A 12,560-nucleotide genomic window follows, 5' to 3' on the forward strand; every position below is an offset into this window, starting at 1 on the left:
ATAAAAGCCAAAACAACCTTACCACGTATATATACGTGGTTGGCCCTCAAGCGTTGGATCTGAAACACGAATATATACGTGGTTGGCCACGAATGTGTTAAGGTCCCTCTAGTTTGCTCTGAACAGGGTACATCTGCATTTTGCTAGGATGCCCCTCTAGCTCATGGAATGAACTCCAAACAGTCCGACTCCTTAAAGTTTGAGATTCTCCCCTCTGTTGCAGAGTTTAAAACCTTGATCTCCAACCTTTGTCAATAAAGTTTCATGTGTTTTAATTGATTTGTTATCCTTACTTTTCTTTTGTTGTCTTATTGTTGATTTTATATGCCTTTTTTTGTTGCTTATTTCTCTATGTACACTTGACGTGACTGTAAATGAGGGAAACCTCAGTTGCCTTTAAGGGTTTGAAATGAAATACACCTTACCTGTTCTCGGAGAGAGAGACGGCTGGTGTCCGAGTCGTTCTGGTGTCCTCACCACCTGTCACTCCTGCTTCCAGGCTTCCTAAAGCTTCTTGTTGAGCAAATCCCATCATCGTTCCATGAGAAACGCCACTATTTCCATCATCACCTCTATTTGTCAACGTCTTCAACGTGTTCAATGAATACATTGTATGTGCTTCTAAGCAGAACACGTCCCGCGTGTTCACATGTATGAACACGCGGGACGGGGAGACACACCAAACAGGGGAGGAAACTAACTTTTTGGCTTACCAGCCAACTGGCGAGTATATGATTTTTTTTACCAGCCAAACAGATTTTTTACCAGCCATAAATAAATCGCTAATTGTGATAATTACTTCTTCTTTGTATGTCTTCGTCTAAATTGATTTTCAATCATAGTAATAATCACACCGTGTCTCTACTCTTTAAAATATTTATTACCATAAAACATTAATAAGTGTCTCTACTCTTCACAATATTAGCATAAAACATATATTAATCACACCGTCTCTACTCTTCAAAATATTAGGATATCACATATTAACATGAAAGAGGGAACTATTCTGGACTGAGTGGGGCTGAACTGGGCAGTGAAAGATGCTGGGCTGGACTGGGTTGGGCAGGGAAAGTTGGGCTGGTCTAGGTTGGACTGGGTTGGGCTGGAGTGGGCTGGGCAGTGAAAGAACCAAGCATTTCACTGTAATGTAATAGCTAAATAAAACAACTTGAACTTGACTTGTTACATTTGCACTCTGGTTGGATGCCAAACGTATTCCGTTGTACTGTACTTGTGCTGTATGATGACAATACATTGGAATCCAATCTCATGTCAACGCTAGGGGTTTAGCAGGTGTATTCTAAATGACAAGTATGACAACATCACCGTTGTGAAGGGCATTATGGGCGAGTGGTGATATGGGGCGAAACCCGGTAATAATTCGGTAATAATAAAATGTCACTCGGCTGCATTTAAGCAAAGCCGCTCAATATAGTCCACTATGTTGAACGCGCATTATGGTAGCTTGTTACATGCTACTAGCTACTAGCATGATGCTAGGTAGCTAGCCGGCTAATGCTGGTTGACTTGAGTGAGCCTCACGCCCACTTGTCATTCTCATCCGACTCGAAGGAGACACGTCACGTGCTGTTGTTCGCCCCCATGTCAGACAGACCGCACTTATATCCGAAAGCGACGACTCTACATGCAATAATTTTCATCCACTGATGTGTTTTTGTCTACGTTGTCAAGCCGGTGACAGGAGTCTGTAGGTCCGTGCGCAGTGGTCTGTCCACTTCCCCTAGATGGGCGGCATCTTCTAGAAAACAAGTGTTTATTGGAGGAGCTTAGAGCGCAACGATGATGTTCATTGGTTATGGATTATTATGAGGCGCAAATGGGAGGAATCATAAGGGGGGAGTCAGAGTTCGGCTTGTGCCAGTGAGCGAATCAGCAGATTGCAGAATGATTTTTTTGGTTTTGTTTACTCCTCGCCAGTGTGGCGAGTGCTCTTCATGAATCACTCGCCAAACATAAATAATACTCTCATTTGGCGAGTAAAAGGGCCTAATTTCCTCCCCTGACACCAAATCTAACAGATTATAACTATCTGCGATGTCGGTTACCTTCTGGTTTGGAGGGTGGCAGTGCGGGCGCTTTGGCAGGAGAAGCCTGCTCTTCCTGTAATGAAAGACATCATCACCATCATGAATAATGTCTTTTTCAAAGAGATAAATAAAGGGCCACACTGATATTCAGGTCAGTACGATACACACTGATATTCAGGTCAGTACGATACACACCGATTTCAGATCAGTATGATACACACTGATATTCAGGTCAGTATGATACACACTGATTTCAGGTCAGTACGATACACACTGATATTCAGTACAATACACACTGATATTCAGGTCAGTACAATACACTGATTTCAGGTCAGTATGATACACAGTACACTGATTTCAGGTCAGTACAATACACTGATTTCAGGTCAGTATAATACACACTGATATTCAGTACGATAAACACTGATTTCAGGTCAGTATGATACACACTGATATTCAGGTCAGTAGGATAAACACTGATTTCAGGTCAGTATGATAAACACTTACACATTTCTCCAGAGGCAGAGGCTTCCCTTGGTGGAAGTTGGTGAGGATCAGAGCGATGGCCGTCAGAGTTTTGCCCTGCAACACAGATGGCATTTAGAGTAATTGTGGTTTGATGTCTGGTCTCTGGTCAGTAGGGTCGGGTACCATTCTCGTCCAGAGAACCAATTGCTGAGTGATACAAGTGATACAAATGAGTGATACAAATAATGATACAGCGTAATATGTTATGTTAAATCACTGATAAATGAGTGATAGACCGTAATATGTTATGTTGCGTTAACCTCTTAAGCCCGGAGCTCTATTTTCTGAAGATCCGCCTAAAATACATACCTAAGTAAATGGAATATTGCTCCACTTCTACAAGGTCCATTTACATGTTCTTGGTATCTAGGGACATCTATGGATCTCAGGGAATGTATTCCCAGTGTCAGAAATATTCTCTATTCTCTGTCTATTACTAGGCTTGCTTAAATTGTGATGAAACAACGGAGAATATGAATTATAATTTTTCTTTGCATCTTTGACAGTGAATAACACCATGCTAAAAATGACCAGACATAGGAAACTGCCACTGAGCTCGTTCAGTACCTTCTTGAGATCACGTGTACAAAATATCTAAGGAAATGAATAAAGGGAAGATGATTAAACAGAAGGTTTTGTAGATACAGTACTGAATTCTCCCATCCGGACCAATGCAATTTGAAATATTATTATAGAATATAGAATATCAGGCTTATAAATTACCTTATTATAGCCAATTTTCACATCTATGGACTGTGTCAAATCTTATCTTTCAAATGACCAAGTTCAATTTGGATTTAGTATCACCAGGTGTGCATAAGGAACAGAGAATGGAATCTACTGTATGTACAGTAGGTTTTTTTATGTTGCAAGAGCTCCGCCATTTTGAAACTGATTTCAAATCGGATTGTTGCTAAATGCTCAAAATAGGGGAGACAAACGAACTGCGCTCCAATATATGCCAATAACGTTCAGTTTTGTGGTATATTATCCCGAGTAATAAGAGAATAAAATAATATTCATAACCAATTAATTTGCTTGCCGGGACCTAGAGGCCTTTGGGAAGTGTATTTTAAAACGCTCATTGAAAGCTCTGGATGTCCTCTTCAAAATGGCCTCAAAATTACTACATTTCCCAAACGGCCGGTATTTCAAAATGGCAGATCCCCGCGACACAACAACACAAAAACGAAAAGTAAAATCTCACTAATAACACTTTAACCTATTGGTAAACAAACATATTGATGAAAATATACATTACATGGTTATGTTTATTCTTGTATACGTTTGAAAAATAAAACGATAATTTTGTCAGAGCTTGATTTATGACGTGATGTCATTTGCGGTCCGGTGCCGGACCGCACGGGCGGAAGAGATTAAACCAATTATGAAATGACAATTGCGCGTAATTTGAATTCTGATTATTTTCTGGGAAGTGATACTGGGAGCTATATTGCCATCTTGGACTTTACGTTACGTTACGTTTTAAAAAGAGGAAGAGACATTTATCTCCAGTGATTTGTCTGCATGCTATTGGCTGGCAAGGTGATTTGTCTGCGTGCTATTGGCTGGCAAGGTGATTTCAGGGATTAAAGCAAAAAAAAATCTCCTGACTGACTTCTCCAACATACAGCGGTGTGCTCTTCAGAATGTACCGGGAGAAACGTTTATTTCTGACCGAATTAGTCATTCATTTGTCTGCTTTCGCCAACGGCAGCGATGTGCGATCTGCGGGGTACAGTAAACGTTTCTCCCGGTACATTCTGAAGAGCACACCGCTGTATGTTGGAGAACCAGCGGTCTTCCTCACTCGAGTGAGACTAAAGCCGTGCACTGCACAGTCTCTAACAGTGTAACAGTAAGAAGCATTTTGGATAAAAGTATTCTGTACTTCTGTATGACAACAATGTATGCCTTTCAAATGTTAAATGATTAAATGATACACAGCCAAATCTACGCTCTCGCCTATCATCCTGCTTTCGCCAACGGCAGCGATGTGAAAGGCGAAGCGAACTCCAGCAGTAGCGCGCTTGCTCTTGGGGCTGCCGCGGGGCGTGGCCGCGGCGGGTCACGTGCCTGTCGGGGCCAATCAGGCCTACCCCGGAAGTAGGAACGGTTGCGGAACAGTAACAGGCGTCAGGGGTCTGGGCTTTGGAGGGGCCCCGCCCCCGTCGCTTCCTGATTCTACTGCGCAGGCGCACCAACCGACCTGTAGGAGTCGCTGTCCACAACGCCCGATCCCCACCCATCAGTTTCCCTCCCCCTAATACTGCCAATGTGTATTAGTGCGGACGACCAGCTAAACTGAAAGCAATGTGGAGCACTGGGCTCGAACAGGGAGACGTTCCTGTTCGAGCCCAGTCTCCAGTATTCGTGGTGAGCGCCTTGCCCACTGCACCACGTAGCCGCCACTGTATTTTTTTTTTAATAGCGTTAGCGTTTTAAGGGAGCCTACTTGTAGAGCCTACTGTCCTGACTGTGACTATAGACCCTACTGTTGTGGTTGTTGTGCCAGGCAGGGAGGCTGTGTGCTGGAGAGCGTGAATGCAAGTCTTGTGAACTTACTATCTCGGAAAAGTTGCCGCATGTCAGTGTTGTTGAGTCAAGTTTACTCCTCGAGTAGAGCTAAAGCAATGGCCGACATTTCAGAAACTGAAAAAGCAAATAGTCGCTTCCCATTGGTGCTGAGCACAGCGGAGGCAGGTGAAAGTGCTGTAAACGATTGCTCGCAAATGACTGCTTGACGCCTCCGATTGGCTCAGGTTAAAATCCGTCACGACTCGGAATCAAATGACGGAATCTCCTAATCAAATGGACGGATATCCGTCTCAAGACGGAACGCTTTAATGCCTGTGATTTGTCTGCATGCTATTGGCTGGCAAGGTGATTTGTCTGCATGCTATTGGCTGGCAGGGGAGGTGCGTCAGGAGTACGAGGGAGCAGGTATGTGTGTGTGTATGTATGTGTGTGTCTCTCTCTCTCTCTCTCTCTCTCTCTCTCTCTCTCTCTCACCAGGCCCATGTCATCTGCCAGTATGCCCCCACGGACCCCACAAGGCCTCTCTTTGGACAGGAAACACGTGAGGCTGTTGTGGAAGAGCTCTCCCTTCTTTTCCCAGAAGGGCGGCAGTGCAGAGCTGTTCTCACACGAACACATCCAGGACAGGGCCTGCTTCTGGTGGAGCATGAGAGGAGTCCCCACCGCCTGGGAGACACGCGGAGGGAGGAGAGACAAACGTGCACAGAGGAGAAATGGATTACACAATAATAATATACATTATATTGTGGTGATTCACTTATCACGTACAATGGTGCAGACATTCACTGGACTTTAGGAGCGGAGTGAGGGCTCCTTTGAGACTCGGGATTCTGGGAACGGGGGTGTGTTATTGTGCGACTTACATATGTCAGCTGTCAGCTGGCTGCTGTCACTAGTACTACGAGTAACGTTAACGTCTCTGCACTCTTTTGGATGTATATGAATTTATGTTGGGAAAGTAAAGGAAAGACTGCTGTTTCATCTGCTGTTTTATCCTTTCTTGCGCTCCCACAATATAGTCATATTTTGTAATATTCAGCCACTAGATGTTGCACTGACTAGAGCAGGGGTTCCCAAAGTCGGGGTCGCCAGATGATTTTTTTTTTTTTTTTTTACCTCCTATAACAGTGGGGGTCGCGGCTCTCTGACACCGTTATTTGGGTTCGCGGCCTGAAAAGTTTGGGAACCCCTGGACTAGAGCACCGGGATGTCATTTATTCAATCAGGTGTGTTTCACGTGGGGGAAATGGGAAGTAGGGAGGGGATACATGCACGCAACATGTAGACAACAACAGAACAAACACACAGAACAAACAGACAGATAAACAAACAGACACAGACAGAAAGAACAAACAAACAGACACAGAACAAATAAACAAACAGACAGAAAGAACAGACACAGAAGAAACAGACTGACAAACATACTTCAGCAGCTTCCTTCTCTCCATCTTTACTCTCCATCAGACCTTCAAACATATTGTCAAATGCATTCTTGAGCTGAAAAAGCAGAGCACAGCATGTTAACCCTTTAATCGCCAAAAACGCTGGGCAGCGTCTTTCCCCGCCATGCTCATTCTGCCGAAGACGCTGGGCAGCGTTTTTTATATCAATATTTCAAAAATCTGTGATCGAAATCATATTTCTCCCCCGGAGACATGATATGTACTGTTGAGCCCCTCTCAACTCTCCAACGGTTCAAGAGCGCCATCTGGTGACCGATCGGCGGATCGCCCAAACAGGAAGTGATGCGGATGAAGTGGTGCTCACCCATATTTCGTCCGGGCACTCGCTATCGTTAGCGGGACTCCATCTTGACACACTGCACGTCGATCGGTTGCAAATAACTCGATAAACAACATGATTTGGACGTATATACTATTATACAACCTGGAAATGGATCGGATATTTCTACATCCCATAATAGGAATATTTCAGTTCCACGCTCATCGTCCAACGGCGCGAGGAAGATACGGTAAGATCCAGCATTATTTTTCAATGTGTTCGATACTAACTGCTCTAATGATCCCACACTAGATGGATGATATAACGTTGGCCACGGAATTATAAACGACCCCCCGCCCATCCGGTCAACATCAGATCATACTTAGTAACTCCTAGAAGCACGTCCAGTTGAAATTTTTTATCTCGCACAGATTCCTATCAAACTGTATTTCATCATCAATATAATGCATTTAGGGCTATAAATCAAGTTCTGGAGAAAGCTGCAGAAAACGATAAAAACACTTATACTTTAGACCGTATTTTAGTATGAATATGTGAATGAAAAAGTATAACGTTGCTACACCCTGAATAATAGATATAGGACGTTGAATGGGCCATAGTAATGTCAATTTAGCAATACAATTTAAAAAGTTATAGCCCTGCAAAGAAGGGGAACTTCTCCATGTTAAATAGGGCTGGCGAGGGATGGTAAATTATGAATTTAACCATGGCGATCAAAGTGTTAAGAGTAATACGTGATTCCACAAAATAATATCCAAAAATATATCCTAGCAGGTTTTTAACCAGGTTTTTCACCAAAAACAATGCAGATTTATATTGCACATAATCTCACGCACATCCAAAAAACTCTAAACACATTTGCACACTTTCATTTAGTTATTGAGAGTAAATGAGTTTGAATATGACCACCAGTGATGTCATTGGGGACATTGAATCCTTGTGTTGTGTTGTGTCCTTGTGCTCAATTAAATCATAAGGTCCCTTATAAGATAAGGTGTTGCTATATTTTCATCTGTAATTAACACAACACAAGGATTCAATGCCCATGATGACATCACTGGTGGCCACTTTAAAAGTCATTTACTTCCAGAAATCCCAGTCATGCACCTACACCTCCCCTCACGTCCTTTATGTCTCTACACCTCCTCCCCTCACGTCCTTTGTCTCTACACCTCCCCTCATGTCATTTATGTCTCTACACCTCCTCTCGTGTCCTTTGTCTCTACACCTCCTCTCATGTCCTTTATGTCTCTACACCTCCTCTCATGTCCTTTATGTCGCTACACCTCCTCTCATGTCCTTTATGTCTCTACACCTCCTCTCATGTCCTTTATGTCTCTACACCTCCCCTCATGTCCTTTATGTCTCTACACCTCCTCTCATGTCCTTTATGTCGCTACACCTCCTCTCATGTCCTTTATGTCTCTACACCTCCTCTCATGTCCTTTGTCTCTACACCTCCCCTCATGTCCTTTATGTCTCTACACCTCCCCTCACGTCCTTTATGTCTCTACACCTCCTCTCATGTCCTTTATGTCTCTACACCTCCTCCTCTCATGTCCTTTATGTCTCTACACCTCCCCTCATGTCCTTTATGTCTCTACACCTCCCCTCATGTCCTTTATGTCTCTACACCTCCCCTCATGTCCTGTATGTCTCTACACCTCCCCTCATGTCCTTTATGTCTCTACACCTCCTCATGTCCTTTATGTCTCTACACCTCCCCTCATGTCCTTTATGTCTCTACACCTCCTCCCCTCATGTCCTTTATGTCTCTACACCTCCCCTCATGTCCTTTATGTCTCTACACCTCCCCTCATGTCCTTTATGTCTCTACACCTCCCCTCACGTCCTTTATGTCTCTACACCTCCTCTCATGTCCTTTATGTCTCTACACCTCCCCTCATGTCCTTTATGTCTCTACACCTCCCCTCATGTCCTTTATGTCTCTACACCTCCTCTCATGTCCTTTATGTCTCTACACCTCCCCTCATGTCCTTTATGTCTCTACACCTCCCCTCATGTCCTTTATGTCTCTACACCTCCTCTCATGTCCTTTATGTCTCTACACCTCCCCTCATGTCCTGTATGTCTCTACACCTCCCCTCACGTCCTTTACGTCTCTACACCTCCCCTCATGTCCTGTATGTCTCTACACCTCCCCTCATGTCCTTTGCTCCACAGTTTGAGAACAACTTGGAGAACACCTTAGCACCTCCTCAGTTAAGTGAGATGTCCGTAGCCCGCTTACTCCGTACCGCGGGTACTATGCTGTAACTTGGCTTCTTCAGAGGGCGATGTGACGGGACGACCTCAACCTCACCTCGAGAAAGATGGACCAATGTGGTTTTTCATTTGAAACACTCAAGTTCAATATCTTACCTCCTCCGCCGTCAGTGGGATGACCTTGGCAGGTGGCGCTTGGGGCCCCCGGGGAAAACGATCCGTCTTCATGATCGGACCTGACCGTCCTGTAGGGGAAATCAAACCCGCACACACACATAGTGAAACCATCTGTGATGAAAACTGTGATGATATGGTCCAGAACTCGAGAACTAACTTACTCATAGTATATATTTAGATTCGAGTGTATTGTAACCTTATGTATTGTAATGCATAATATAACTGATAGGGCATACAGACCCTCATCTGCACCTTGATCACACTGCCTACTTGCTCATATTCAGAGTTAATTATATTGTTTCTACTGCCTATTTTTACTTTTCTACTGTACAATAATTTTATCGCCTGTATCATGTCTACTATTACCATGTAAGTGTGTGTTTACACGTGTTTCCAGGAGTCCACCTGTCATCAGTTTGAATCCGTGCCTATTCAGCAATTCCATCACAGTGTTCTTGTTCTCCTCCTTCCCCCAGAAGGACAGCATCACCGGCATGTTGTACTTGTTGGCCGTCCCCATGTGGACCACTCTGCAATCAACCAATCACACTCACGTTATTGCCAGGAGCACAAGGGATCGGTCTTGGTGACATTGAGCCATGGCCTGGCTTAGCGGGTGCCAATGTAGGGGGGTAATGAACTCAGTACGTTCAATACAGCATCGAACAGTATTGCAGATTCTCCTTCTCTCATTCTCTTCCCAGTCTTTTTTTTCTTTCGGTTTAACTGGTGATAAGGTATGGGTACTGCTAGCTATTAGTATAATGTTTAACTGGTGGTATGGTATGGCTACTGCCATTAGAGTCATGTTTAACTGGTGATAAGGTATGGGTACTGCTAGCTATTAGTATAATGTTTAACTGGTGGTATGGTATGGCTACTGCCATTAGAGTCATGTTTAACTGGTGATAAGGTATGGGTACTGCTAGCTATTAGTATAATGTTTAACTGGTGGTATGGTATGGCTACTGCTATTAGCGTCATGTTTAACTGGTGGTATGGTATGACTACTGCTATTAGCGTCATGTTTAACTGGTGGTATTTTTCAGAGCCCAAACCAAGCTGTGCAGTATATATATATATAATCCATAATTAGAGCTCTATAATATGAATACATTTAATGCAAAGATAATCGAAAAGCATGACCTCAAGATCGTAATTTGTATCGGAAAATCGAAATGTGTATATTGTTACACCCATAGTGTAGGAGTGCAAGGGACAGTGAAGACCTACATCATTTTATTGCCTGTATTTATGTATTCTACTTATGGCTGGGCGATATGGCAAACATTTTTATCACGATAATATTTTTCATATCACTCGATATCGATAATTATCGATATTTTTATCAGTATACATTTAAAAAAAAATATTACAATTATTATTTAAACAACAAATGTATGTTTTTTTGCAGCAATTCTTTGTCGTTGCCGCCATCTTTAGTGTTACAGCCCCTCACACTCCAGTTCTCAGGCTGCAGCTGGTTTGAAAGCTAAAGTAAACAGGCTTCTCTGCTGGCTGTGGCTCCAGGGGAGTTGAACAGTTCTGGCTCTGATAGTTTCTTTTCTATCTTTTGGCGCTTTTTTGGTGGACAAACCACCGCACACGTGCACCGTGACTCGCAACTGGAGACTAGTTCTGCTAGCACACATAGCCTACTGTGTACAGACGGTTTCAAACTGTATTTTAAATTAGAAAGCAAACTAAATAAAGAGAAAAAGAAATCTCAATTTGGTCAGTATTGTCATTTGGACAAGCAAAGCCATTACTTTAAGTTGCAGGCAAGAAAGACAAGTCTGTCCACCGTCTCTGGTTTTAAAGCTGCCCTGTTGCAGGTCACAATAATTTACATTTCTTTTTTTTCTTGACCACATTCCTATCGAGGACAAATATATTGCGATAATTATCGTAGGGCTGGGCGATCGATTTTATCGATAAAAAAAAGGTTTTTTTTCACCTTTTATTTTCACCTTTTATTTTACAAAAAGTGATGTTTGGTGAAAGTTCAATGTTGGTGATGATCAAGAGGCACCTTTTATTTTAATTTGTTTAAGTGAAGATTGGTGAATGTTAGGTTTGCACTTCAATCCCAATAGGGAAATTCATCTTGGTTTGATATTTTCTTTGTGTCAAATAAAAACAAAGGTTATTTGATTCTAGTTTAAGAGAAATCGGATTTTTTTTTTAATAAGAGATTTTATTTTTAGGCCATATCGCCCAGCCCTAAATTATCGTTATCATTTTATTGCCCAGCCATACTTCTACCATTACCCTGCCCATACCTGCCCCCCCCCCCCCCCCCTCCCAAGGGGATCAATAAAGGAATATCTTATCTTATCAATACATTTATTTAGTTGGCCAGGTTTTCAGGAGTTTATTAGTTTATTTCCTGTCAAATAATAAGCATATCTCTGCATCACAATAACATTGACTAACGTGATCTCAATTCATGATTGTACACATTTGCAGACAACTTGACCTATCTGTCGACTACAGGGACCATTGGATTAGCCTGCAAACTAAAAGCCTGTTAGTGGACAGCCCTGCGGTACTCCACTCACCCCTCTACTCTTGCCAGGTTGTTGTCCATGATGTAGGCCATGGCTGCAGCCAGCCCCCTCTTGATGTGTCCCACCTGGCTGCCGTTCACGTTGGCCACCATCACCGCGTTCTTGTCGTACGCGTTCTGGGGCTCACGCACCAGAGCCACCATCTCCCCTTGGTTCACCTGTCGGAGAAAGAAGAAAACCCTTCCTGGTTGATTTATTTACATTTATGTCTACCTTTAGCAGACAATCGCATTCAGAGCCACTTACAACAAGTGCATGAGTAGAATGACCTGGACCAATCAACAGTGCATGAGTAGAATGACCTGGACCAATCAACAGTGCATGAGTAGAATGCCCTGGACCAATCAACAGTGCATGAGTAGAATGACCTGGACCAATCAACAGTGCATGAGTAGAATGCCCTGGACCAATCAACAGTGCATGAGTAGAATGACCTGGACCAATCAACAGTGCATGAGTAGAATGACCTGGACCTACATGTAAATGGTAAATGGCTGCATTTATATTAGGGATGCACCGATATGAACATTTGCGGCCGATACAGATTGTTCAAATAACACAATCGGCCGATACCGATATTTGTGCCCTGGCAAATATATATATTTTTTTAATTCAACAACAAACAAAAAAATTCGATACAAAAAACCTGCACAATTTAATATATATATTACACTCTCACGGACCTCATTGGAACTCATTCCGAGACCCCGAGAGTGCACCTTTTGAAACC

The 12,560-nt window shown here is 43.0% G+C and overlaps 1 protein-coding gene across 3 annotated transcripts in view; it reads right to left on the reverse strand.

Moving 5' to 3' along the window:
- Positions 1–12,560, reverse strand: part of hltf (helicase-like transcription factor) — a 95,528-nt gene that overhangs the window by 55,220 nt on the left and 27,748 nt on the right. The window contains exons 3-10 of one of the 3 annotated variants that reach the window (XM_084307871.1): positions 11,822–11,988; positions 9,666–9,790; positions 9,240–9,328; positions 6,540–6,611; positions 5,589–5,780; positions 2,556–2,630; positions 2,067–2,121; positions 426–513 (exon numbers count right to left, since the gene is read on the reverse strand). In XM_084307871.1, the coding sequence (XP_084163997.1) occupies positions 426–513; positions 2,067–2,121; positions 2,556–2,630; positions 5,589–5,780; positions 6,540–6,611; positions 9,240–9,328; positions 9,666–9,790; positions 11,822–11,988 (863 nt within the window). Of the gene's footprint in view, positions 1–425; positions 514–2,066; positions 2,122–2,555; positions 2,631–5,588; positions 5,781–6,539; positions 6,612–9,239; positions 9,329–9,626; positions 9,791–11,821; positions 11,989–12,560 lie in introns of all 3 variants that reach the window. The other 2 variants (XM_084307870.1, XM_084307869.1) reach the window with 2 other exon arrangements.

Source organism: Notolepis coatsorum (genome assembly GCF_963971535.1).
Source record: "Notolepis coatsorum genome assembly, chromosome: 2".
Taxonomy (NCBI): Eukaryota; Metazoa; Chordata; class Actinopteri; order Aulopiformes; family Paralepididae; genus Notolepis; species Notolepis coatsorum.